The sequence below is a fragment of the Orbicella faveolata genome, unplaced genomic scaffold, assembly GCF_042242905.1.
Source record: "Orbicella faveolata isolate gen_17 unplaced genomic scaffold, um_ofav_v1 contig_3, whole genome shotgun sequence".
NCBI lineage: Eukaryota > Metazoa > Cnidaria > Anthozoa > Scleractinia > Merulinidae > Orbicella > Orbicella faveolata.
In genome coordinates, this window is record NW_028301558.1 from 21,442,645 (window position 1) to 21,470,355 (window position 27,711).

At 40.3% G+C, this 27,711-nt stretch overlaps 7 protein-coding genes and 1 pseudogene across 7 annotated transcripts; all 8 read left to right on the forward strand.

The window, feature by feature from the left end:
* Positions 1-2,824: 2,824 nt before the first annotated feature.
* On the forward strand, positions 2,825-3,865 carry LOC110054876 (transcription factor MafK-like). The gene has a single exon (XM_020761247.2). It carries the CDS (start codon positions 3,036-3,038, stop codon positions 3,588-3,590), a length of 555 nt encoding a protein of 184 aa, XP_020616906.2. The 5' UTR covers positions 2,825-3,035; the 3' UTR covers positions 3,591-3,865.
* Positions 3,866-5,190: 1,325 nt separating this feature from the next.
* Positions 5,191-6,713, forward strand: LOC110054902 (transcription factor MafK-like). The gene has a single exon (XM_089298583.1). It carries the CDS (start codon positions 5,373-5,375, stop codon positions 5,925-5,927), a length of 555 nt encoding a protein of 184 aa, XP_089154709.1. The 5' UTR covers positions 5,191-5,372; the 3' UTR covers positions 5,928-6,713.
* Positions 6,714-12,056: 5,343 nt separating this feature from the next.
* On the forward strand, positions 12,057-13,047 carry LOC149106850 (transcription factor MafK-like). The gene has a single exon (XM_089298146.1). The coding sequence runs from the start codon at positions 12,146-12,148 to the stop codon at positions 12,695-12,697; it is 552 nt and encodes a 183-aa protein (XP_089154272.1). The 5' UTR covers positions 12,057-12,145; the 3' UTR covers positions 12,698-13,047.
* A 1,780-nt stretch (positions 13,048-14,827) lies between these two features.
* LOC110054832 (uncharacterized) lies at positions 14,828-15,883 on the forward strand. Its single transcript, XM_020761192.2, has one exon. It carries the CDS (start codon positions 14,940-14,942, stop codon positions 15,525-15,527), a length of 588 nt encoding a protein of 195 aa, XP_020616851.2. The 5' UTR covers positions 14,828-14,939; the 3' UTR covers positions 15,528-15,883.
* A 119-nt stretch (positions 15,884-16,002) lies between these two features.
* On the forward strand, positions 16,003-17,913 carry LOC110054833 (transcription factor MafA-like). Its single transcript, XM_020761193.2, has one exon. It carries the CDS (start codon positions 16,718-16,720, stop codon positions 17,300-17,302), a length of 585 nt encoding a protein of 194 aa, XP_020616852.2. The 5' UTR covers positions 16,003-16,717; the 3' UTR covers positions 17,303-17,913.
* Positions 17,914-19,455: 1,542 nt separating this feature from the next.
* On the forward strand, positions 19,456-20,436 carry LOC149106851 (uncharacterized; annotated as a pseudogene).
* Positions 20,437-21,854: 1,418 nt separating this feature from the next.
* Positions 21,855-22,989, forward strand: LOC149106852 (transcription factor Maf-like). Its single transcript, XM_089298202.1, has one exon. It carries the CDS (start codon positions 21,952-21,954, stop codon positions 22,498-22,500), a length of 549 nt encoding a protein of 182 aa, XP_089154328.1. The 5' UTR covers positions 21,855-21,951; the 3' UTR covers positions 22,501-22,989.
* A 1,975-nt stretch (positions 22,990-24,964) lies between these two features.
* LOC110054830 (uncharacterized) lies at positions 24,965-26,611 on the forward strand. Its single transcript, XM_020761190.2, has one exon. The coding sequence runs from the start codon at positions 25,072-25,074 to the stop codon at positions 25,645-25,647; it is 576 nt and encodes a 191-aa protein (XP_020616849.2). The 5' UTR covers positions 24,965-25,071; the 3' UTR covers positions 25,648-26,611.
* Positions 26,612-27,711: the final 1,100 nt, after the last annotated feature.

Genomic DNA, 27,711 nt, shown 5'->3' on the forward strand with positions numbered 1-27,711 from the left:
AACCATTTTGGCAGCACACAAGATTATATTCATCAGAACGAGCGTTTATACGACAAAAAAAAAGCGTTTCAGTGCTCTCGACGATGCTTTTTCTACATGCATGAAGAAACAGTGCTTCCTCCCATTGACAAAATACTGTTATATCTGTTGTGATAAATATTATCACAAGTTGTTGAATCAAATCATGTGATATGTCTGTCACGCAGTGCTGTTTTGAAATTGAAATCAATCAGCCGATTAATCATGGCTTGGCCCGTAGTCTCAAGCTTTGTCGTAGTCAAGCAGTTAATATTGAACGAGACATCTCGAAACTAGCCTCACTAAATAAAAATATATGCGGCATAGACCCGCTGCCGTTTTGTTGGCTTGCAAGAAAGTGGCCAGATGCGTGACCTGCTGAAATGTAAATTTTCTTTACCAACTGTCATGAATTACCTTTAAAGTCAGTTTGGAGAATTTGGTCGTACAAAATTCTCCAAACTGACAATATTCACTTGTCATAAACCGTGCCGAAAAAGCGAGTACGTCGTCACGTGACCGTTTCGTGCAGAGAGCTTTCCCTTTTCGTATTTCCGATGTGCCAAGACCGGAAAATCCTTATGTAGGCAAAAACGTAACAAAGAAATTCAGTTTTTCTCTGGAAAACAACGTACAAAACGTTTTTAATTTAACTGATTTAATTTGTTCCGGACAGTCGAAGTTTCTCGTTCGTATCTAAATAGAGGGGGATTGTTATTAAGCCCGACGAAGTTCTTTGTTTATGTTTTTGTCGTTGTTGTTGTTGTTGTTGTTGTTTTTTTTTGCCTTGGCATTTTAAAGCTGACTAAATTTATCGGGCCAGTAAACGCATTAGTCAGTATGTTTTTCCTCGTTGAAAAGTTCTCGTTTATTTTCGTATGTATGTAATCCTATCCTAAAGACGTATGTAATCCTAAAGGGAAAAATCCCGGAAATTATCGTGTCTGTCTGAAAAGCTCCCGAACCGTAAACTTTACCGAAAAAGCAACCCGCGTTTGACACTCACTCCCACACCCGTATCATACTGACGTAATGAAATAAGTAGCCTCAAATTTTTCTCAATCATTTCCTGTCTTAGGTTAATTAGCTGAGTGATTTCCCCTGTCCCATCTCCAAATATTACCAGGAAAATCGCTCTTCCTTCTGCCTTCTCGTCGATAAACAAGAACAGTCCCTAAGATTTTTTAAAAATAATAAGCCAAGCTACTTTGTATCCCCGCAGAGACGAGGGGGTGGGGTGGGGGGAGGGGGGGGAGGTCGAAAAAAGTCAGTGTTGGTTAATGTGTTGTTTTAGAATTATTACCTCTAAAGGGGGGGGGGGGGAGGGGGGATTTCAACGCACGCCCGCGAAACAGTATCTTTGAACCTCTTAGAGACATTTTTAAGCCTAATAATTAGTTGAATCACTAAGAAACAATCAAGGTTTTTGCAAAGAGCCACCCGTTACTGGAAACTAAGATATTAGGAAAAGAAAAAGACAACAACAACAAAAGACGGACCATCATAATTTGACACAGAACCTACTCGTGCTCCAATGTACCCGAACAGTTACTGATTATAGCTTGTTAATTCCATTAAAGAGGCTCAGTTCAATTCAGAACCAAATATTAGGCCAGGTTTACTTACGGGTGCTCACATTTTTGGGCAAACAATTAAGCATGTACTCTTATTTATATGCGGCAAAATTTCTGATGACACTTGCATAATCAACCTCCCTCTCTGATAATGATAGGTTACCTAACCCGCCTGACTAATATATATAAAAAATATAGAATTACATACTTTATTTGTAACTCCCTGACAGGGCTTTTCAGTCCACATAGAAAATAACAAAGCAAAAAAATAGATTAAATAGAAATAAATAAACATATTATGCAATAAACACCCATTATTAATAATAATAATAACAATTATTATTATTAATAGTATGGGAAGTGGTAGCAATCCGAGACAATGCATGTACATCTAACAATTGTTTGGAGGTAACTCAAGTTTATATTATGTAGTTCTGCAGCATTGCTTCTTTGGAAGAGTCTATTCAAGACTTGATGCAAAGCTCTTTTCACCCTTCTCGTCCATTGACGTTCTGGAAAAGAAAATGTTTCAAGAATAAGAGAGCTTTTAATGCTGAATTTGGCTGTCACCATAGAAACGGTCGGTGAAGGTAAACATTAGTCACTCACCGGTGATCTCGGAAAATGTTCTATAATGACGTTTGAAAGCATCAGAACAAAAGTCGTTGAAACACGTTCGATATGTGATCGATATAGAGAAAAGTAGGGGCGGGGGAGGAGAAGCCGAAAAAAGTCAGTGTCATTTAATGTGTTGGTTTAGAATTGTTACCTCTAAGAGGGGGATTTATTAATAGTATGGTAAGTGGTAGCAATCCAGACAATTCATGTACATCTAACAGTTGTTTGGAGGTAGCTCAAGTTTGTATTATGTAGTTTTGGAATATTGCTTCTTTGGAAAAGTGTAGTCAAAACTTGATACAAAGTTCTTTTCACTCCAGGACGTCCATTGACATCCTGGAAATTAAACATGCTTCAAGAATAAGAGAGCTTTTAATGCTTAATTTGGCTATCACCATAGAAACGGTCGGCGGAGGCAAACATTAGTCAATCACCGATGACCTCGGAAAATGTTCTATAATGATGTTTTAAAGCATCAGAACAAAATTCGGTGGAACACGTTTGATATGTGATCAATATAGAGAAAAGTAAGGGCTTTCATTAAATAAACTATTCAAATTAAAGGAACCAACCAGGACAATTTAAGTGATTGCACGCAGCCCTAATGCAAGCCGTTCGATTCTTGGACCGAAACATGAACACTCAGAACTTTAAAGTTCGGGGATTCCCCACAGAATACGCGTTATCAAGAGGGAGTTTAATTGGTTTGACAAAGAAGCTGTGATAAACATATGACGGCTGTTTCCTAGTATTGAATCATCCCTTCGTTTGGTGTTTCTAGCAAAAGTACTGCAGTTTTTGAATTAATTTTCTTAAGTTTATGATATGGATGAAGACTTCAATAATATGCTCGATTTGTATCGCGACAGTGAAACGACAACTACTCTTTTTGACTCTGTGTGGCCCGAAGAGTATATTTTGTCCGCGAACAACAACAAGATGGCCGACAACGACGATGAACGCGACATACAAGATCTGTTCGATGGTGTAGCGAACCCGAAAGATGAAAATACATCTTCGAGTTCATGGGGCGAGGGACTGACTACCAGAGATGTGAAAGAAATAACCGACCGAGATATTGCAAACCTTCCGGTTCAAGAGCTGAATAAACTGCTCCGGAACGTTCCAAGGGAAGAAACAGCAAGGATAAGAAAACGACGACGAAACCTGAAAAATCGGGGATACTCCCTGAGCTGTCGGCTTCGAAAACAGCGACAGCAGGAAGATCTGATCAACGAAAATACTTCATTGAAGAAGAAGCTGGAAGACGGAAAATGGAAGCTACTTAACGTGTGGAAAGAAAAGGAGGCTTACAAGAGAAAATATCTGCAATTGCAGAAATGTTTTACTGTACGCAATCTGCAAGTGGAAACTTCATAGTCACTACCTTGTCGTTAGAACTTTGATCAACAAGGCAGCTTTTGAACTTAAGCTGTCCCGTGCGTTGTAAATGTCTGGACTATGTCAACGATATTTCTTGCACTTTAAAATCGCTTTGAAAGAAACTTTGTTTCTGTGCAGGCAAAGTAACCATGAAATACTGGACTGATGAAAAAGAATTCCGCCTGTGTTATAACAGTTAAAAGTTAAAGAAAACCCTATCTACCATGCATATTGTAAATTTGTACAAAAGAATAAATCAGTTAATTATTGTATATATTAACTTTAATTCCATTCCTAGTCGAGGTCAAGCTGAAGTGAAATAGTACTGTACTGTCGATAACAGCGATTATAACTTTAAGAACTGGCGGAATTAGTAAGGCATTTTTCGAAATCCCAACCCCCCCCCCCCCCCCTCCCCGACAAATCCAGTTTTTAGCTTATAGAAGATTACTGGAATTACTGCGATAGTTTTATCCAAATTGATCGGTTAGAAAAGTCACAGATAAATGCTTACAGGTCAACTGAGCGAGTAAAAAGCTCTTCATCTGAGTGTACTTATTGCTAGCGACGCTTTCTTTGAATTTGATTTTCTTTGATATGCTTGCACAAAAAGAAACTTGAAAAAGCGCTGACTTATTTGCGGGTGCAAGCCTTGGCGAGGTTGACAGTTTGCATTAGCTTGAAAGAATTTGAAGAAAACTGATGTTCAGCTTTTATATTGCAGCAGATTTCTCTTCATGCAGATCATGAATGGACTTTCTACCCACGCGAGAACAAAGAAAACTCTCGCGTGATCAGTACACGCAACGCGCTTCACCAGAGAAAAAGTCTGATTTTCTGATTGTAAATTTCTCGGGTACACGATAGAAAATATCCATACTGCTTCAGATGATGCTCAAGATTTCCGGTCTTTTCAGACTTGTCTCATGAATGTATGTCTGGTATGTAGCTTGTTAAACTTTTAGTTTGCTGGCATCGATACTGAAAATGAATAAATTATCACTCGAAACTGAAAGTAGTGGGCGATTTTTCCGGCTGAGGGATTATAATTGTTGGCATATTTTGGAAACTGAAGACTTCATTTCTCACTCATTATTCAAAACTGTCAGGTGTCCTTGTATGCTGCCACTCATGATCAAGTGACTCGTGTTTCTGCTTCTGTTCACACCACTGGGATGTGGAGGTCAGAGAATAAACGACAGGTGTATTTAATTTACTATACACAGGAGACCTACAATAGATTATCGTTTCTTGCTATATATAGTTTCTTGCTATATATTTGGCGCGATTCACCCGTTCTGTAGGAAACTACTTGAATGGTAAAATCAGGTGATTGTTAGTTTAGGTTCAGGTTAGAAATTATATCGTGCGAGTTATATTTTTGTGCTTGAACAATAGGAGTCTTATAATGTAATGAGCTATATGACGCAATCACGAAGCCTCCGATAAAATATTTCTTTTTGTTTTCAATCAAGGGATTTATTGTTCAACATTTTTCATCACAAAATAAAACAGGATTCACGATTTAATGTTTCTAAAATTGATTTTACCCCTGCTCTAGTTGCTACGTGCTTCACAAAAATCACAAGTTTGCTGAAAAGCAAACTATTTAGGGGATTCCCCGTTTCCGAAGTATGCGAGGCTGAGACCTGTCAAAATGCTGGAATCTGATTGGATGAAGGTTAGTGACCCCCAACGTCGAGCCGAATTATAACCAAAGTCGAAGCGATCTTGTACAGTCATGTGTTTCATTTCGGGTTGAGTTGCCAGTTAGCCAAGATGGATTACGAAGAACTCTTCCCTGATATTTCGCCCATGGACGAAATTTTGGAAAGGGATTTTACCAGCAACGTTTGCAGTTCCAACTGGTCGCAGAGCCATAGTTTGGGAGACCTTGTCAGCGATGATATGGAGAATTTATTTTTGCAAACGAGACTGAATCTAGACGGGTTCGACTCTGCGTCCACCATTAACAGCGAGCCTTCAAGTCCGCAGAATTTTCAAGACTACAGCGAACTTTTAACTGACGATGATCTAATGAAGTTGTCAATACGAGATCTCAACCGACGGCTGAAAAAACTACCGAAAGCTGAGGCTCACAAGATCAGAAAGCGAAGAAGGAGTTTGAAAAACCGAGGCTATGCCACGAGTTGTCGACAGAGGCGAACAGCATTAAAGGAAAGCCTCGAAATACAAAACCAACGCTTGAAAGCACAACTGCGTGAGGCAAAAGAAAGCCTTTGCACTGCAGTCAAGGACAGAGACATGTACAAGACGAAATTTGAACAACTAAACAAGATTTTTAGTGCGTACACGCAAACAGCATCATCCTGAGGAAACAATATTTGAAACTGTGAATGTTAAACTTCACTCAGTTGATTTGGGTTGATGCAGGCTGAAAGACTGAGCATGAATGGCCAAGCTCCAGCTAGCAAAGTGGCAGTGAATTCAAATGTTACTCAGAGGCCAGAATGACTGTTCATTTATAATTTCACTGTTCAGGTAATTGAAAACGATTTGCCCTTTTACACTACAATTATACACATTTGAGTCTTGTATTTCATGACCGAGGGAGGTAAATACCTTGATCATGGTCGCCTTGTATATGTATGTACAACTTGCATATATTCTTCACATAATTAAGTTGTTTACGCCAGCCGAAACTCGCTGTGTAGTTTACAATAGTCAAGGACAGAGACATGTGTAAGAAATGTTTTCAATTTGTCAATCCAGATTTCTGTATAAATCTGTATCGATCGGCACAGTCCATCTTAGCCAGTCGTGGAATTATTTTTCTGTAAAATATTTTCTACAGCGCCAGGAGAGTGTTCCCAATTTCCCTGAGTCAGTTACATGAAGTACTGCGACATAATAATCGATGTTTTTCTGCATTCATGTAATCGATGGTTTTCACGAAAATGTTATTTATAGGTTTTGTCTCTGTCAAAGTGAGTTTATAAGAAGGGCAACTCGACTGTCTAAGTTATTTAAATTAATTGTTATTACTTTAAATCTATGAGCGAAATTGTACAAAATATCACGCCAAAGAAATAGAAATATGTGTATTGAAATTACAATCTGGAAAAATAAATATAAACGTGTCGTTAGAATGTTGGAAAATTGTGTGGGTGTGTTTTGGGACTTTGCGAATGCACATTGCATTATGTCATGGTCACTCACGACTATATCCGTTTCATTGAGTATTGTGTTGTTCATCGATCCAGTAGATTTGTGGTGTTTTAACACTGACATAACCTAGAATGTGGTAGTACTTAGCAAAAAATCTCGTCGATGTAAACGGCAGTTAGGACTTTTGTGATGGAAGATGACATGCACTGCAGATTTTAACAAATCGTGGACCCCCTATTGGACCCCCTTTTGGACCCCTTCTGGACCCCTCCTGGACCCTTTCTGGCCCCCCTTCTGGAGCCCCTTCTGTACCCCCATTTGCACCCCCATTTGGACCCCCATCTGGACCCCCATCTGGACCCCTATCTGGACCCCCTATTTTTTCTTCCAGAAAATACGGGCTCCTGATTTAAATGATTTAACTTAGAACATAACAGGATGAAGTCTATTTAATCAGTGAGCAAAATGTGAAGAAATTAATGATTTCACGTAGCATTGTGTCTAGAATAATATAATGGCTGCGGTTGCACTATGAGAGGTAACTGGGTTATTTCTAATTAAGCAATTACGATTAACCGGGTTACCGAAAGATCGTGAGTGGCCGCTATTTTCGGCCCTTCATTGAACTTAAACCGGGTTAACGGTTACCATGGAAATCAATTAAAGAACAATAGATTTTTTAACCGACTGAGATTAATTTTTAACTACCTTTCTGCGTGGTCTAACCCAGGGTAGTGGTCTCTTATCAGTGCCGTGCATTGGCTTTTTCGTGAAATGTGTCAGTCATCATCGTCTGTATGTGAGATGTTGCTTACTGTGGCACAAACAAGTGCATTATCTTCTACTGGCCATGGCAAGTGGCAACAACAGTTTGAAACGGTTGTATTACCAGAACGGATTTCTAGTTTTTTCCTAATATGTGTCGGCTATACCATATCAGTCAAGTTTGCAAGGAACCTTCACACCTGAACCATGGCCTGAACAAGAAGCGCTCATTTACCTTATAAGGAGAAATTTTAATCGACTTCCGCAAAGAACACAAGAGTACGTCAAAGGGAAGGGGCAGTTCGTTAAAATGGCAAGAAACGCAGATGAATGAATGAATTCGTAAACAATGTTAAGTAAAGTGCATTTTCGGCAAACGTAACAGCTGTAGACCGAGAGCGTGTCCCAATTCCTAGATGTCATAATCCACGCTTCTCTATCGATAAAGACGATCAGAAGAGAGTGTTTCTTTTTGTCATAAATGAAAGAATATGCAAAGTTCTTAGCCAGAAAGGACTCGATGTTTATTCCGAGGTGCTCTCTATAAAAGCCACGGTATTAAAGTCATGCATGGTAAGATTCCTGGTGATTTCTCAAACCATCGCTGATTTTCCAGATACAGTCAAATTCGAGGACGATTCATTGGACGGCGATGGAAAACACTCTGAAGTCTACAGAAAATCAACATCGTGTTTCAAAGAACAACTGCCTTGGAAATTCGTGTATAGTACGCATGAGAAGGAAGACAGACGGCCTTAGCCGTAAATGTAAAGAAACTGAAGGACACAAAAACAAAGAAAAAGAATCAAAAAAATAAGAGACCATAGTTCTCAACGTCTGTCGTTTTGTTGGTTTATCCATGTCATGACGTCAATAATTGAGTTCACACACTTCATAACCAAATTCAATGTAGCCCCTCATTAAATATAACCCCGTTGCTTCGTCATAACCAAGCTTTAACCGAGTTAAGTTCTTTGGGAACTTTAACCAGGTTTCTAAAAAATAAACTCTGTTAACTCCGGCTACAGCCATCATATTATTCACAACGCTACGTGAATTCATTGTTTCTTCACATTTTGCTCCCGGATTAAATATACTTCATCGTGTTATGTTCTAAGTTGAATTATTTAAATCAGGAGCCCGTGTTTTCGGGAAGAAAAAATAGGGGGACCAGATAGGGGTCCAGATGGGGGTCCAAATGGGGGTCCAGAAGGGGTCCAGATGGGGTCCAGATGGTGGTCCAGAAGGGGTCCAGAAGGGGTCCAGATGGGGGTCCAGATGGGGGTCCAGATGGGAGTCCAGATGGGGGTCCAGAAGGGGTCCAGATGGTGTCCAAAAGGGGGTCCAGTAGGAAGTCCAGATTGAGGGGTCCACGTTTTGTACCGACCCGATTTTAACTTTAATAGTGAGTGTGCCTCGTTCGTAAATCCTTAAAAGGCGATAGAAAGCCTGCGAAGCGATTTTCACAGGCTTCACTAATGTCTTCCGGAAGGAATCACGGTGGAATAGTTCTTATAATGACCTCAAAGAGAGTGTGCACTGTCTTCGGTAGAGTGTCAGTGGCACTAAAAGGTGGAGGCACGCCACTCCTTACAGCGACTCACACGAGGTTTTCGTGGAACTCGATCTCATTTCGTCGAATTAATATTCATGAGTGCCACTCAGTGAAGTAAAGCATATACGAAAATGCCAGATACACGAAAATCGGATTTTCGTGCAATTGAAGTAACTTTTTTAAAACCATGATCACTGAACTTTGGTTTTGATTTTTATCATCTAATAGTGGTTGGTAATCGAGCGTGACAGCCGCGATCAGTCTGAAGTCGAGCGTGATGTTCAGTACCCAAATACACAAAGTCGCGTCAGTTTTTGTTCATCCGCTCCAAGATTTACATATAAATGTCGAAGTCACAAATGACAAGACTGACAACGAATTATGAGCTATGGCATCTACAGTTTAAGTTAGCAGGCAAACATGCACTTGTTTATAAGAAAAGTATCGATAATGTAGGATTTAAAAAGGGCTAGTTAGTCACCGTATTACTCCGTACTGAATAAGAGACTATTATCATAGTCTTGGTACTGAATATAGTAAACTCTGGCAACACAATATGTATTCTTTGCAGGGCAGTAGCTACATTGTAGTTACAGGCGAACCGAGGCCCTTACCATAAGGAGCTATGCATTAAAAAACAACTACATCCATATAAAAGAAGTGTGGGTGTGTGTGTGTGTTTGTGTGTTTTTTTTTTTCTGATATTGCCTAGGTACGAATTTTAGTCTGGCTACGGCCTTGCTTTGCGAACCATTTTGGAAGCACACAAGATTATATTCATCAGAAGGAGCCTTTAATTATACACATTTCGACGAGGCTGTTTCTACATGTATGAAGAAACAGTGCTTCCTCCCATCGACAAAATACTGTCATATCTGTTGTGATAAATATTATCACAAGTTGTTGAACCAAATCATGTGATATGTCTGTCACGCAGTGCTGTTTTGAAATTGAAATTGATCAGCGGATTAATCATGGTTTGGCCTGTAGTCTCAAGCTTTGTCGTAGCCAAGCAGTAAATATTGAACGAGACATCTCCAAACTAGCCTCACTAAATAAAAATATATGCGGCATTGACCCGCAGCAGTACACCTGATCTTTTAAATACACAGTCTTTTATCTTTAGGCAAGAGCCGCTGCCGTTTTGTTGGCTTGCCAGAAAGTGGCCAGGTGCGTGACTCGCTGAAACGTAAATTATCTTTACAAACTGTAATAAATTACTTTTAAAGTAAGTTTGGAGAATTTGGTGGTGCAAAATTCCCCAAACTGAAAATATTTACTTGTCGTAAACAGTGTCAAAAAAATGAGTACGTCGTCACGTGACCGTTTCGTGTAGAGGGAAAGCATAGGTACTTTCACTTTTCGTATTTTCGATGTGCCGAGACCGGAAAATCCTTACGTGGCAAAAACGAAACAAGGAAATTCAGTTTTTCTCTGGAAACAACGAACAAAAAAGTTTTAATTTGTTCCGGAAAGTCGAATTTTCTCGTTCGCATTCCAGCAGAGTAATAAATAGGTTGGAATTATTATGAAACCTGACAAAGTTCTTTGTTTATGTTTATCGTTGGCGTTTTTTTTGGGGGGGGGGGGGGGCGTGTACAAAACAAAAACAAAGTATACATATGTATATATATTATTTTTACTTTCGCTAGTGCAATAGTGCATGGTGTATGAGTATGTAATGCATAGTGTACGAGCACAAAACAAAAGACGGTCTACAACACAGTTACGGTCAGGGACTCCCCACTCTTTGTTTTTTTCTAGGCCTAGAATGCATGTAAGTTTCCAAGCTATCGAAATTAACCGCATAGAGAATTCCACTTGGCCAATTTTGACTTTCTATCCGTTTAGACACATTTAGGCCTAACAACACACTCCATAAGCATACGGGAAATGTGCAAACACGTAAGCAACAATGTTTTACAGCTGACTGAGTTTATCGGGCCAGTGGAAACACTAGTCGTGTTGTTTTCCCGCGTTGAGAAGTTCTCGTTTATTTTGACATGTGTAATCCTAAAGGGAAAAATCCCGGAAATTATCGTATCTGCCTAAAAACCTGCCGAACCGTAAACTTTACTAAGAAGCAAGCCGTTTGACATGCAGTCACTCCCACACCCGAATCCTCGACTGTTGCTGGTGGTATCATACTGAAGCGATGAATTAAATAGCAGCCTCACATTTGTCTCTGTCTCAGTCCTTTTCTGTCATAGGTTAGCTGAGTGATTTCCCCTGTCACCCATCTTCAAACATTCCCACGAAAATTGTTCTTCCTTCTTCCTTCTTCCTTCTTCCTTCGCGTCGATAAACAAGAAGCAATCTCTAAGGTTTTACAAGAATAATAAACCAAGCTACTTCGTATCCCCGGAGATTGGTGGTGGGGGGGGGGGGGGGGGGGGGGAGGAGCCGAAAAAAGTCAGTGTCATTTAATGTGTTGGTTTAGAATTGTTCCCTCTAAGAGGGGGATTTATTAATAGTATGGTAAGTGGTAGCAATCCAGACAATTCATGTACATCTAACAGTTGTTTGGAGGTAGCTCAAGTTTGTATTATGTAGTTTTGGAATATTGTAGTCAAAACTTGATACAAAGCTCTTTTCACTCCAGGACGTCCATTGACATCCTGGAAATTAAACATGCTTCAAGAATAAGAGAGCTTTTAATGCTTAATTTGGCTATCACCATAGAAACGGTCGGTGCAGGCAAACATTAGTCAATCACCGATGACCTCGGAAAATGTTCTATAATGATGTTTTAAAGCATCGGAACAAAATTGGTGGAACACGTTTGACATGTGATCAATATAGAGAAAAGCAGGGGCTTTCTTTAAATAAACTATTTAAATTAAAGGACCCAACCGGGACAATTTAAGTGATTGCCATGCAGCCCTAATGGCAGCCGTTCGATTCTTAGAAACATGAATACTTGAAACTTTTGAGGTCGGGGATTCCCCACAGAATACGTTATCAGAAGGTATTTGATTGGTTTGAGCCGGAAAGAAGCCATGATAAACACATAATTATATTTCCTAGTATTGATTCATCCCTTCGTTTGGTGTTTCTGACAAAAGTACTGCAGTTTTTGAATAAATTTTCCTAAGTTTATAAAATGGATGTAGATTGCAATAATATGCTCGATTTTTTTCTCGCAAGTAAAACGACAACTACTCTTTTTGACTCTGTGTGGCCCGAAGAGTGTATTTTGCCCGCGAACAACAAGATGGCCGACGACAACGATGAACGCGACATTCAAGATTTGCTCGATGGTATGACAAACCCGAAAGATGACAATGCATCTTTGAGGTCATGGGGTGAAGGACCGAGTACCAGGAATGTGAAAGAAATAACCGACCAAGAAATAGCAAACCTCCCGATTCAAGAGCTAAATAAACTTCTTCGGAACGTTCCGTGGGAAGAAGCTACAAGGATAAGAAAACGACGACGAAACTTGAAAAATCGAGGTTACTCCCTGAGCTGTCGCCTTCGAAAACAGCGAGAGCAGGAAGATCTGATCAACGAAAATACCTCATTGAAAAAGCAGGTGGAAGATGGAAAATGGAAATTACTTAAAACGTGTAAGGAAAAGGAGGCTTACAAGAGAAAATATCTGCAGTTGCAGAAATGTTTTGTTGCGCCCAATCGGGGAGTGGAAACGCCATAGTCACTACCTAGTCGTTAGCACTTTGATCAACAAGGCAGCTTTTGAACTTAAGTTGTTCCGTGCGTTGTGGACGATATGTTTTGGACTTAATTGCTTGGAAATAAACTGTGCTCCTGTTCAGGGAAAGTAACCTTTGACCTCTGGTACGATGAAAACGAATGCCCGTGATATAAGTGAAGAAAACACTATCTTTCATATTGTAAATTTCTGCAACGGTAAAATTCACCAATAATTGTGCATATGTACCTTAATTCCAGTTTTACCAGTTAGCTTCATGTACTTTAATAATCGAGGACAGGCTGAAATGAAACAGTACGCATTCGCAATAAAAGAGATTATAGCTTTAAGAACTAGTGCAATTAGCAAGGCATTATTCAAACATCCTAAACCCTACAAACGACACCATGACCCAGAATTTCACCGGGGAAATGGTAACAGAAGATTACTGGAAATACTGAAAAGTTACAGAAAATGCTTACAGATCAACTGAGCGGGTAACAAGCTCGTCATTTAACGCCTGATTGCCATGACGCTCTCTGTGAATTTGATTTCTTTGATATGCTTGCTCAAAATGAAACTTGAAAAAACTCTGCCTTATTTGCAGGCGCAAACCTTGGCGAGGACAGTATATAATGCATTAGCTTGGAAGAATTTCAAGAAAACTGATGTTCAGCTCTTATAGTGCCTTTAAGATTGCAGCGGATTTCTCTTCATGCAGATCATGTATGGACTCTCTACCCGCGCGAGACCAAAGAAAACTCTCGCGTGATCAGGTACACGCAACTCGCGTGTTGCACACGCCTTGCGCTTCACCAGAGAAAGGGTGATTTTCTGATTACAAATTTCTCGAATACACGGTAGAAAACATCCATACTGCTTCAGATGATGCACAATATTTCCGGTCGTTTCAGACTTGTCTCATGAACGTATATCTGGTATGTAGCTTGTTTTAGTTTTGCTGACATCGAAACTGAAAATGAATAAATTATCACTCGAAACTGAAAGTAGTGGGCGATTTTTCCGGCTGAGGGATTATAATAGTTGGCATATTTTAGAAACTGAAGGCTTCATCAGTCACTCATTGTTCAAAACTGTCAGGTGTCCTTGTATGCAGCCACTCATGATCAAGTGACTAGTGTTTCTGCTTCTGTTCACATCACCGGGATGTGGAGGTCGGAGGGTAAACGACGGGTGTATTTACTATATACAGGAGACCTATCGTTTCTTGCTCTATATAGTTGCCGTGTTTTAGGGGAGTGGTGGTGAGGAGGAAATCAGAATAAGAGAAAGGAAGGGGGGCTAAGACAAGACTATCTTGGAGTAGTTTAGAGGGGAAGGGGGTAAGCGCGAAAGAGAAAAGTTATAGAATAATGGTGAAATGGACGAAGGGAGCAAGGGGGAAATGGAGAAAGCCAGGAGTAAGGAGAAATAGAAAGGCATCGCGCCAAAGAACCTTGTGCGGACATTCGTTTCCTACTCAACATTGCAAATGGTGGTATTTCAAATGGGAGATTTTCAAAACGGTTACCATTATTTTGAGGTAAGTTAAATTGCTGTATTTCCAGTTCGAATTCACATCTTCATATCTTGCTACATCGAAGTGCAAGTCGATCGACCTAATCGTTCTATTTGAAACTACAGTACAGATCCACCTGCGATTGAATGAAAAGAGAGCTTTAAATTTCGATCGAATTTATCTATTGCCTCAAAAAAGCAAACAATTGATGGTAAAGTGATCAAAATATAATATAAAATCACGATGAAAACATTGTTTTGCCACTCTTTCGCAAGAATGTTTAACAGTATTGACGTTTTAACCGGAAAAAAATATAATGTTGTGTATGTGACTTTATACGATTGGCATGGAGCAAAATTTCCGAATTTTTGGTTAGCACGAACAAATCAAGTTCTCTTGGAGAAATTGTTATTGAAATTAAACACAGAACCAGGATTCTTCTGTTCCGGTCCAGAGCGTCGCGCGGGCTCTGGGGACGAGAATATATTTTAAGAGTGAAATCATGCGCACAACTTGGCCTAAATTCTTGGAAAACAGGTGGCTTCTTGGAACTTTAAAACAGGGGATTCCCCACGTCATGCGTTATCGTAACGAGTGCTGATTGGTTTAAATGTGGTACTGATATGAACAGAGACTCGTGAGAAGTTGCTAAAGAACAGATTTTGTTTACTGCAAAAGTGGTGCCCATTTTAACAAACTTAAACATTTTGGCCTTCACCTGATAACATGGAGGAAGATTACAGCAACATGCCTGATTTGTTTCTCGCCAGTGAAGCGACAATCGCTATTTTTGATTCTCCGTGGAGCGAAGAATTCGATTTGTCCGCAAACATGGCCACCGTCGACGAAGGCCACGACATCCAAGATCTGTTCAACGGTGAAACAAACCTAGAAGGCGATCAGGACGATGACAATAGGTCTGTAGAGTCCTGGGATGGAGGACCAAGCACTCCGGATGCCAAAGCCGTGATCACGGACGAAGAAGTAGCTAACCTTCCGGTTCAAGAGCTGAACAAACTTCTTCGGAACGTTCCATGGGAAGAAGCTGCAAGGATAAGAAAACGACGACGAAACCTGAAAAATCGGGGATATTCACTGAGCTGTCGGCTTCGAAAACAGCGAGAGCAGGAAGATCTGATCAACGAAAATACCTCATTGAGGAAGAAGCTGGAAGATGGAAAATGGAAATTACTTAAAGTGTGGAAGGAAAAGGAGGTATACAAAAGAAATTATTTGCAGTTGCAGAAGTATTTTACTGAACACAAGCAAGGAATGGAATCTTTGGAGTCACTACCTTGTCATTTAACATCGTGAAAAGGCCCTGGGAGCGAGGTTGATTGTCGTTAGAAGTTTCTGTTGACTATACTTCGTCACAAAGTTTAGCTTGCAGACTTTGAACTTTTAACAGTACATCTGTCATACTCGACAGCCACTTTGATTATGTAAACAACTATATATATTTCAGACTTTGGCCTACTGGAAGAGACCTTTTCCTGTTTGGGTGGCCGTTGGTGGACATGAGTTTCATGTCTTCAAGTAAAACTATATTTATTGTTGTCGGTTTTTTATCAAAGCATAATTGTACATATTAAGCAGTAGCTTGCTATGTTCAGTAGTCCACGCTGAATTAAACCAAGGCAATCCCTCAAATACATTAGAATACAGTTTTAGTAAGTGGTGGAGTTAATCTTAAAATCCTATAAACAACGAGCGCGCAGCAAAAAAGCATGCCCCCACCCCTCCCCCTAGCACTCGACCGATAACCAGCTACAAATAGGTCCCTCCATTCTTGTACTAAAATTACACCGATTGCATGAGCAGTATCAGAGTCACGATAAATCGATAGAATTCCTGAAATTACTCATCAATAGTGACGAAAAGTCCTCGTTTCTTTAAACTTATGTAATCGTAGAAGCGAGAAATCCCAGAAATTATCGTCTCTGCCTGAAAAGCTGCCGAAGAATAAAGAGTTTATTTAAGACTTGAAATAAAGCCCTCTTCACTCCTCTGGTCCATCACGTCCAGGGAAAGAAACATGTTTCAAGAATACAAGAGCCAGTTTAAGGAGGAATGTGGCTATCACAATGGAAACGGTCGATCAACTTAAACATTAGTTCCTCACCGGTTATCTGGAAAATTTTCGATGAGATAGTTTCAGTAGCATCAAAACAAAATTCGTTGGAACACGTTCGCTATGTGATAAAAAAAGAAAACTAGGGGCTTTTCTTTAAATAAACGTACTATTTAAAGGAAAGGGACCAATTTTAGTGATTGCTACGCAGCTCTAATTGCAGCCGTTCGATGTCGATTCTTGGAAACGACGTGAATTCTTGGAACTTTTAAGATCGGGGATTCCCCACATCATTTGTTATCAAGAAGATGTTTGATTGGTTTGAGAAGACGGTGCGAGAATCATATAACGCCTGCTTCCTAGAGTATTGAGTCATCGCTTCGTTTAGTCCACTAGCAAAAGTACTGCAGGTTTTTTGTCTTACGTTTGCAATATGGATGAAGATTGCAATAATATGCTCGATTTATATCTGGCAAATAGAACGACAACTACTCTTCTTGAATCTGTGTGGCCCGAAGAATATATTTTGTCGACGAGCAACAACAAGATGGCCGACGACAACGTCGAACGCGACATACAAGATCTGTTCGATGGTGTAACAAACCCAGAGGTTGATCAGGATGATGACAATGCATCTTCGAGGTCATGGGGCGAGGGACCGAGTACCAGAGGCGTGAAAGAAATAACCGACCAAGAAATAGCAAACCTCCCGGTTCAAGAGCTGAATAAACTGCTCCGAAACGTTCCACGAGAAGAAGCTGCAAGGATAAGGAAACGACGACGAAATCTGAAAAATCGAGGATACTCCCTGAGCTGTCGACTTCGAAAACAGCGAGAGCAGGAAGATCTGATAAACAGAAATACGTCATTGAAAAAGCAGGTGGAAGACGGAAAATGGAAATTACTTAAAGTGTGGAAAGAAAAGGAGGCTTACAAGAGGAAATATCTGCAGTTGCAGAAATATTTTATTGTTCTCAACCAGGAAGTAAAAACTTCAGAGTCACTACCTAGTCGTTAGAACTTTGATCAAAAAGGCAGCTGTTGAAATAAAGCTGTCCCGTGCGTTGTGATTGTTTGGACTATATATCTCAACGATATTTCTTGCACTTTAAAATCGCTTTGAAATAAAGTTTGCTCCTGTTCATGAAATACTGGACCGATGAAAAAGAATGCCGCTTTTGTTATAACAGTTATAAGTTAAAGAAAACCCTATCTACCATGCATATTGTAAATTTCTACAAAAAAAAGTATAATTCACTGATAACTTTACATATTAATTAACTCTGGTTCCGTTTTTAGCAGTTAGCTTAATGTATTTAATAGTCGAGGTCTGGCTGAGATCAAACAGCACGTACTGCAAATAAAAGAAATTATAGCTTAAAGAACTGGTGGAATTAGTAAGGCATTATTCAAACCTCCTAAATCCTTCAAACGACACTATGGCCCACTATTCGAGCTGGGTAATGGTGACGGAAGAGTAATGGAATTACTGCGATAGTTTTATCGGAATTGATCGGTAAGAAAAGTCACAGAAAATGCTTACAGGTTACGTGAGCGAGTAACAAGCTCTTCATCTGAGTACTTATTGCTGGGACGCTTTCTTTTAATTTCATTTTCTTTGATATGGTTGCTCAAAAAAAAAAAAAAAAAAAAAAACTAGAAAAAATGCTGAGTTGTTTGCACGCCAAAGCCTTGGAGAGGTCGACAGCATGCAATAACTAGTAATAATTTCAAGAAAACTGATGTTTAGCTGTTGGTGCCTTATGCTGCGGCAGATTCCTTTGCATGTAGATCATAAATGGACTCTCTACCCGCGCGAGACCAAAGAAACACATCGCGTGATCAGGTACACGCAACTCGCGCGTTGCACAAGTCTTGCGCTTCACCAGAGAAAAGTTGATGTTCTGATTGTATCATCCAAAATCATCCAACAGTGATTCTGACATGATTTTCACCCCTTACGGTCGTGTAGCTTGATTTCGTTTTGCTGACTCGAAACTGAAAATGAAAAAATAATCACTCGAAGCAGAAAGTAATGGGCGATTGTTCTGCTGAGGAATTATAATTGTTGGCATATTTTGGAAACTAAAGGCTTTATTTGCCACTCATTGTTCATAACTGTCAGATGTTTTATTATGCTGCCACTCATGATCTAGTGACTACTGAAGCTGCTCGTGTTTCTGCTCCTGTTCTTACCGCTAAGATGTGGAGGTCGGAGAATAAATGACAGGTGTATTGACTATATTTGGTTGTGGTGGTTCAGAAGAGTGGTGGTGGGGAGGAAATCAGGATACGAGACAGGGGGTGGAGTAAGATAAGAGTATCTAGAAGTACTTTAGAAGGGGAGGGGGTAAACGACAAAGAAAAAAATTATGGAAGAATGGTGAAATGGGCGACGGGAGCAAAGGGGAAATGGAGAAAGCCAGGAGTAATGAGAAATAGAAATACATCATGCCAAAGAACCAACATTGCAAGTGGTGGTATCTGAAATGAGATACAACGGATACAACTATTTAGAGGTAAGTTAAATTGCTGTGTTTCCAGTTTGAATTCATATCTTCAGATCATGCTGCATCTAAGCGCAAGTCCATTCTTAATCATTTTATTTGAAACTAAAGTACAGGTCGACCTGAGATTGAAGAGGAAGTGAGCTCTAACTACCGCACGAATTTCTCTATTGCTGTAAAACAAGCAAAACATTGATCGATGGTAAACCGATCAAAATGTAATACAAAATCACGATAAAACAATGTTTTGCTACTCTTTCGCAAGAACGTTTTACAGTATTAACGTTTTTACAGTAAAAAAATATATATTTTGTGTATGTAGCCTTATAAGATTGGAATGGAGCAAAATTTGCGAATTTTTGGTTAGCACGAACAAATCAAGTCCTCTTGGAGAAATTGTTATTGAAATTAAACACATGCGCATAATCGAACCAGAACCAGGATTCGTTGGTTCCGGTCCAGAGCGTCGCGCGGGCTCTGGGGACGAGAATGTATCTTAAGAGTAAAATCATGCGCACAACTTGGCCTAAATTCTTGGAAAACAGGTGGCTTCTTGGAACTTTAAAACAGGGGATTCCCCACGTCATGCGTTATCGTAACGAGTGCTGATTAGGTTAAGTATAGTACTGATATGGACCGAGACTCGTGAGGAGTTGCTAAAGAACAGATTTTGTTCACTGCAAAAGTGGCGCCGTTTTAACAAACTTAAACATTTTTGCCTCCACCTGATAACATGGAGGAAGATTACAGCAATATGCCTGATTTGTTTCTCGCCAGCGAAGCGGCAACCGCTATTTTTGATTCTCCGTGGAGCGAAGAATTCGATTTGTCCGCAAACGTGGCCACCGTCGACGAAGGCCAGGACATCCAAGATCTGTTCAACGGTGAAACAAACCTGGAAGGCGATCAGGACGATGACAATAGGTCTGTAGAGTCCTGGGATGGAGGACCAAGCGCCCCGGATGCCAAGGGAATCACGGACGAAGAAGTAGCAAACCTCCCGGTTCAAGAGCTAAATAAACTGCTCCGGAACGTTCCATGGGAAGAAGCTGCAAGGATATGAAAACGACGACGAAACTTGAAAAATCGAGGATACTCCCTGAGCTGTCGGCTTCGAAAACAGCGAGAGCAGGAAGATCTGATCAACGAAAATACCTCGTTGAAGAAGAAGCTGGTGGACGGAAAATGGAAATTACTTGAAGTGTGGAAGGAAAAGGAGGTATACAAAAGAAATTATTTGCGGCCACAGAAATATTTACTGAACACAAGCAAGGAATGGAATCTTTGGAGTCACTACCTTGTCGTTTAACATCGTGAAAAGGCCCTGGGAGCGTGGTTGCTTGTCGTTAGAAGTTTCAGTTGACTATACTTCGTCACAAAGTTTAGCTTGCAGGCTTTGAACTTTTAACAGTACATTCATCGTGCTCCACAGCCCATTTGATTACGTAAACAACTATATTTCAGACTTTGGCCCATTGGAAGAGACCTTCTCCTGTTTGGGTAGCTTTAAAACCCGCCATTAGCGGAGCGAAGTTACCTACCTGCAACTAAAACTATATTTTTTGCTCTCGGTTTTTATCAGCGCGTAATTGTACATATTAAGCTGTAGCTTGCTATATTCAGTAGTCCACTCCGAATTAAACCAAGGCAATCTCTAAAATACGTTCGAATACAGTTTTAGTAAATAGTGGAGTTAAATCTTAAAATCCTATAAACAACGAGCGCGCAGCAATTAAAAACCATGCCCCCACCCATCCCCTTAGAACTTGATAGATAACCAGCTATAAATAGGTCCTTCTACGCTTGTACTTAAATTACGCCGATTACATGTGCAGTATCAGAGTCACGATGATGATAAATCAGAATTCCTGAAATTACTCATCAATAGTGACGAAAAGTTCTCGTTTCTTTAAACGTGTGTTCTAAACGGGAAAAATCCCCGAAATTACCGTATCTGCGTAAAAAGCTGCCGAACAATGAACTTTACTGAGAAAGCAAGCCGTTTGAGACTCATTCTCTCACAAAGAAATATCTTGGTTCCTCTTAGGGTTTGTTTTCAAAATTCCCAACAGTTATCCCCGTCCTTTTTATATAGGAGCCTCCCCCCCCCCCCCCGGGCATTGTAGAGCATTAGGAGCCCATGATAGCACAAGTAAAGCTTTGAGAACAGAGTTTAATCCCAACGATTATTTGTATCACTAGGAAACAATCACTTTTTTTGTTAAGAGTGATCAATACTGGAAACTGAGAGCTTATGAGAAGAAAAGGACAACGTCATGCCTGAAAACGGACCATTCTAATTTGATATCGAACTCACTTGTGTTCCGATATACTCGAACAGTTGCTGATTATAGTTTGCTAATTTCTAAAAAGAGGCTCAGTTCAGTTCAGAACCAAAAGTTAGGCCAGCTTTACTTCCGGGTGTTCAGATTCTTAGACAAACAACTAAACTTACCTCTCTGATAATAATAAGGTACCCGCCCCTCCTGACTAATACAAATAAATATATAGAATTACATACTTAATTTGTAACTCCCTAAGAGGACTTTTCAGTCACAAAGGTAGCTCACGTTAATATTATGTAGCTTTGGAATATTGCCTCTTTGAAAGAGGTTATTTAAGAGTTCAAATAAGGCCCTCTTCACTCCCCTGGCCCATTACGTCCAGGAAAAAAAAACAACAACAACATGTTTTAATTAAGAATACAAGAGCCAGTCTAAGACTAGATATGGCTATCACGATAGAAACGGTCGATCAACGTAAACATTAGTTCCGCGCCAGTTATCTGGAAAATTTTCGATGAGAAAGTTTATATCATCAGAACAAAATTAGGTGGAACACATTCGCTAAGTGATCAATAAAGAGAAAAGTAGGGACTGTTCTTTAAATAAACGTAGTATTTAAAGGAAAGGGAGCAAGTTTAGTCATTGCTACGCAGCTCTAATGGCAGCCATTCCATGTCGATTCTTGGAAACGACGTGAATTCTTGGAACTCTTAAGATCGGGGTTCCCCACGTCATATGTTATCAAGAAGATGTTTGATTGGTTTGAAAAGACGGTGCGAGGATCATATAACGCCTGCTTCCTAGAGTATTGAGTCATCCCTTCGTTTAGTCTTCTAGCGAAAGCACTGCAGGTTTTTTTGTCTTACGTTTGTAATATGGATGAAGATTGCAATAATATGCTCGATATATATCTCGCCAGTGGAAAGACAACTAATCTTCTTGAATCTGTGTGGCCCGAAGAATATATTTTGTCGACGAGCAACAACAAGATGGCCGACGACAACGACGAACGCGACATACAAGATCTGTTCGATGGTGTAACAAACCCAGAGGTTGATCAGGATGATGACAATGCATCTTCGAGGTCATGGGGCGAGGGACCGAGTACCAGAGGCGTGAAAGAAATAACCGACCAAGAAATAGCAAACCTCCCGGTTCAAGAGCTGAATAAACTGCTCCGAAACGTTCCACGAGAAGAAGCTGCAAGGATAAGAAAACGACGACGAAATCTGAAAAATCGGGGATACTCCCTGAGCTGTCGCCTTCGAAAACAGCGAGAGCAGGAAGATCTGATCAATGAAAATACCTCATTGAAGAAGCAGCTGAAAGATGGAAAATGGAACCTATTGAAAACGTGGAAGGAAAAGGAGGCCTACAAGAGAAAATATCTGCAGTTGCAGAAATGTTTTATTGTACGCAACTAGGAAGTGGAAACTTGAGAGTCGCTACCTTGTCGTTAGAACCTTGGTCAACAGGGCAGCCTTTGCGTATAAGCTGTCCTGTGCGATGATTGGACTATGTCAACAAAGTTATGAAACATTTTGCACTTAATCGCTTTCAAAGAAACTTTGCTCCTGTTATTCAGGCAAAGTAACCTTTCACGGCTACTGGACCGATGAAAAAGAATGCCTGTGTTGTAACCATATGTACCATGTTGTAAATTTCTACAGTATAATTTATTAATAATTGTACATATACATTGTATAACTTTATTTTAATAGTCGAGGTCAAGTTGAAAGAAGCAATACATACTCGCAATAAACAAATTTTACTTTAAGAACTGGTGGAATTAGCAAAGAATTATTCGAACCTCCTAAATCCTACAAACGACATCACGAGCCAGCATTTCACCTGGGATATGGTGACATTTTCCTTTAAGATAACTGGAATTGCTACAATAAATTTGTCGGGAACTGCTCAGTAAGAAAATTAAATAGTAATTCTTACAGGTCATTTGAGTGGGTAACAAGCTGTTCATTTGAGTACTTATTGTTGGTGACGCTTTTTGTGAATTTAATTTTCTTTGATATGCTTGATCAAAAAGATGAAAAAACGCTGACTTATTTGCACGCACAAGCTTTGGCGAGGACAGTATGGTATTAGCTTGCAAAAAAATCAAGAAAACGGATGATCAGCTTTTGGTGCCTTTAAGGTCGCAGCAAATTATCCTTATGTGCAGGTCATAAATATACTTTCTATCCGCGCGAGGCCAAAGAAAGCCATTGGGTGATCAGGTACACGCAACTCGCGCGTTGCACACGCTTTGCGCTTCACCAAATAAAAAGTTGATTTTCTGATTGTATCATCCAAAATCATCCAACACTAGTACTGTTTCAGATGATGTTCAACATTTCCGCTCGTTTCGGACTTGTCTCATGTACATATATGTCTGGTATGAAGCTTGTTTTAGTTTTGCGGACGTCGAAACTGAAAATGAATATATTATCGCTCGAAACTGAAAGTTGTGGGCGATTTTTCCGGCCGAGCGATAATAACTATTTTTATTATATGGAGAAGAGTGTTTTACTGGGAACTAAACCACTCGTAGATTCCATACGCCACTTCATCCGGGACCCGAGTGGCGTATTTTCCGTATGTCACCTTTGTGAGTGTCGAATCGTTCAATGAAGTCACGATTCCCGCCTTTTGCTTTTGTTGAATTGGTTTCTCCATATAATAAAAAGAACATTATAAGTTGGCTCGAAGATATGAATTTTATGTTCTTGCCACTCGAACATAAAATTCATATCTTCTCGCCACCGTGTAATATCCTCTATGTTTTGGCAATTTTTGGAAACGGAAGGCTTCATTTGACACTCATTGTTCAAAACTGTCACTTGTTTTATTATGCTGCTACCCATGATCAAGTGACCACTAAAACTGCTCGTGTTTCTGTTTGTGGTCTCACCGGTGGGATGTGGAGTTCGGAGGATAAATGACAGGTGTGTTGACTATACCTGTCTTGCTATGGTTCAGGGGAGTGGTGGTGGGGCGGGAATCAGGATAAGAGAAAGGAGGGGAAGTAAAGAAAAGGAGTATCTAGAAGTATTTTAGGGCAGGAGGGTGGTAAACGAGAAAGAGGAAGGTTGTGGAAGAATGCAGAAATGGAGGTAATGGAGCAAGAGGGAAATAGAAAAACATCGTGCCAAAGGATCATGGGAGAGGGCGTTTTGTGTCCTTCTCAACATTGCAAGTGGTGGTATTTCAAATAAGAAATTCTTATGGATACATTTTTTTTGGAAGTAAGTTAAATTGCTGTGTTTCCAGTTCGAATTCGCATCTTCAGATCTTGCTGCATCTGAGCGCAGGTCGATTGTCGACTTTTAATCATTTTATTTAAAACTATAATGTAGGTCTGCCTGGGATTAAATGGAAAGAGAACTTTAAATTGCGATCGAATTTATCTATTACCTTAAAAAAGGAAAGCATTGATGGTAAACCGATTTGAATATATTATAAAATCACGATAAAAACATTGTTTTGCCATTGTTTGGCAAGAAAGTTAACTATATTGACGTTTTACCGGAAAAAAATAAGGTTGTATATGCGACCTTTTGAGATGGAATGAAGCAAAATATCCCGTAAGCACGAAGAAATCAATTACTCTAGGAGAAATTAGACGGTGAGCCAGCGATTTTTATAGCGGCTACTCTATACATGCTCAGAAACCGTTATTGAACGGAAACACATGCGCACAATCGTTCGCTCACTGCGGACCGACAACGCGCCGGATCTGGGAACGAGTTTGTATTTTAAGAAAAGGCCTTTCCAGAGGCAAACCATGCGCACAACTTATAGCCTAGATTCCTAGAAACAGGTGAATTCTTCGAACTTTAAAATAGGGGATTCCCCATATTATACGCTATCGTAGCGAGTGCTGATTGGTTTAAATGTAAAACTGATACGCACCAAGACTTGCTTAAGCACAGATTTTGTTCATCGCAAAAGCAGTGCCGTTTTAACAGACTTAAACATTTTTGCCTCCACCTGATAACATGGAGGAAGGTTACAGCAACATGCCTGATTTGTTTCTCGCCAGTGAAGCGGCAATCGCTATTTTTGATTCTCCGTGGAGCGAAGAATTCGATTTGTACACAAACATGGCCGCCGTCGACGGAGGCCACGACATCCAAGATCTGTTCAACGGTGAAACAAATCTGGAAGGCGATCAGGACGATGACAATAGGTCTATAGAGTCCTGGGATGGAGGACCAAGCGCCCCGGATGCCAAGGGAATCACGGACGAAGAAGTAGCAAACCTCCCGGTTCAAGAGTTGAATAAACTGCTCCGGAGCGTTCCATGGGAAGAAGCTGCAAGGATAAGAAAACGACGACGAAACTTGAAAAATCGAGGATACTCCCTAAGCTGTCGGCTTCGAAAACAGCGAGAGCAGGAAGATCTGATCAACGAAAATACCTCATTGAAGAAGAAGCTGGAAGATGGAAAATCGAAATTACTTAAAGTGTGGAAGGAAAAGGAGGTATACAAAAGAAATTATTTGCAGTTGCAGAAATATTTTACCGAACACAAGCAAGGAATGGAAGCTTTGGAGTCACTCCCTCGTCATTAGCAGTTTAGCTTGCAGGCTTTGAACGTTGAGCAGTACATTTGGCGTACTCCACAGCCACTTTATGTAAAAAGAAAAACGGATATAGTTCACACTTTGGCCAATTGGAAGCTAAGAGACCTACTCCTGTCTCGGCAGCTTAAAGAAAAGCCATTAGTGGAGTGAAATTGCCTGCCTTGGAATTAAAACTGTATTTATTACTGTCAGTTTTAGCTAGTTTTTATTAAAGCATAATTATACATATTAAGAAGTAGTTCGCTATATTGAGTAGTCCAAGCCTAATAAAACGAAGGCAATCTTTAAAATATATTACAATGAATTGTAGTAAGTGGTGGCCGGTTAAATCTTGTAAACAACGAGCCCTCACACGGCATGCCCTTAGCCGGGTTTGATTGACAACCAACTTTACATAGGTCACTGTATGCTTGTACTAAAATTACAGTGATTACACAATCCGAATCACGATCAATCAACAGAGTTCCTAGAAATTACTTATCAATAGTCACGAAATCTTCGTTTCAATTTTGTTTTCTTCCGGATCCATCGGCTAACTTTTACAGCCTAGAACCAGTCAAATATGCAAGTTACCGGTCTTACAGACAACTGGGAATCTTTAAGGAATTTTGTAGGTATGGTGCCGGTACCTGTTTGACTCAAACATACATTCACTACACATTTTCTAAACAGTCTGAAACGAGCCCATTGCTCTCCCGACTAAGGACAAGTCGCGAGTTGTACGCGCTTTACGCTCCACGAGAGAAAATTGGAAAATGTATTTTTTAAGCTTTCGATCACTTAGAAAACATTCCACATTGCCAAGAACAGTACTTACTGTTTCCGGTCTATCTTGTTTTGTTTATGTTGATATCGAAAATGAAAGTGAGTTAAATTATTTCTCGAAACTGAAAGTGCCTGAGAGGGCATTTAGAATTACACGTAAATTGCCAAATAAAGACTTCACCTGTCATTGTATTGTTTGAATTTGTCAAAGCCTGAAACATTCCTACATGTGCATGAAGTTTCCACGCAGCCACCTCACATATGAACTTGTGGGCAGCCGCATTCTCAGACGGTTCGAAGTTGCTGACGACTAAATCCTTCTTCTCTGAAGGGAGGGCGAGGATTTTGGCTAGCCTTCTGCGCTGTTGAGGCGCGGTTCGAACCCTGACCGGGGTCATTTTGTTGGGTTCTTAAGCAAGACACTTTACTCTCACAGTGCCTCTCTCCACCCAGGTGTATAAATGGGTACCGGCGAATTTAGTGCTGGGGGTAACGCTGCGATGGATTAACATCCCATCCAGGGGGGAGTAGAAACACTCCTAGTCGGTTCATGCTAAGGAAACCGAGATAAGCTCCGGCCTGGTGGGCCACTGCTGGGCTCGCATGCAGACTTTACTTTTTACTCTGCGCTGCGAAGAAGTTCTTACGTCTCACGCTTCCTCCGCAGAGAACTGTATACAGCTTCTCGCTGAAATTGGGATTGACTTTAAGTGTCTCATCAACTTTCGGAAAATATCCACCCCATTCTGTTTGTTGACGTCTCTTGCGAAATTTCTCAACATCCAGGATTTGTAAGTACGGTATGATTAGTCAGATGTATGTGTAGCAGGAAAGATTTGACCTGCCTTTCAAGAACGTCTGCATAGAATGGAGGCTAAGCGACCACGGGCCGTCTATTATCAAGTTAGCTGCCGTTATTGCAATGGGCGGAAGTGGTGTGTATAGATGTAAAGGGGGCCGGGAAGCCAGGGACGAGTGGGAGGGAGAGGGAGAGGAGGACGGTGGGAGGAGAAAGAAGGAAAACCAACTAACCAACAAACAAACAAAAACAGAAAAACAAACAAAACAAAAAATACACCAGGACTGAATGTTACTGGAGAATCGTATTTGTGACCTGCATAATTTCTTCTATCAGAGAGCCAGCCTCGGTCTGCTTATCAGTCTACCAGTCTCAGTGTGTACTCGGGTATATAATCGAAGCCAATATTTGTCCGCAGACATCATCTGTTCTGGGAGGTTCGCTCTTGGAAAACTGTGAGCTTCGAGGAACAGATAATGTCGAAAGAC

Excerpts from the sequence above, each read along its gene's own strand:
- LOC110054876 (XM_020761247.2), top strand. The coding sequence starts at position 3,036 with ATGGATGAAGACTTCAATAATATGCTCGATTTGTATCGCGACAGTGAA.
- LOC110054902 (XM_089298583.1), top strand. The coding sequence starts at position 5,373 with ATGGATTACGAAGAACTCTTCCCTGATATTTCGCCCATGGACGAAATT.
- LOC149106850 (XM_089298146.1), top strand. The coding sequence starts at position 12,146 with ATGGATGTAGATTGCAATAATATGCTCGATTTTTTTCTCGCAAGTAAA.
- LOC110054832 (XM_020761192.2), top strand. The coding sequence starts at position 14,940 with ATGGAGGAAGATTACAGCAACATGCCTGATTTGTTTCTCGCCAGTGAA.
- LOC110054833 (XM_020761193.2), top strand. The coding sequence starts at position 16,718 with ATGGATGAAGATTGCAATAATATGCTCGATTTATATCTGGCAAATAGA.
- LOC149106852 (XM_089298202.1), top strand. The coding sequence starts at position 21,952 with ATGGATGAAGATTGCAATAATATGCTCGATATATATCTCGCCAGTGGA.
- LOC110054830 (XM_020761190.2), top strand. The coding sequence starts at position 25,072 with ATGGAGGAAGGTTACAGCAACATGCCTGATTTGTTTCTCGCCAGTGAA.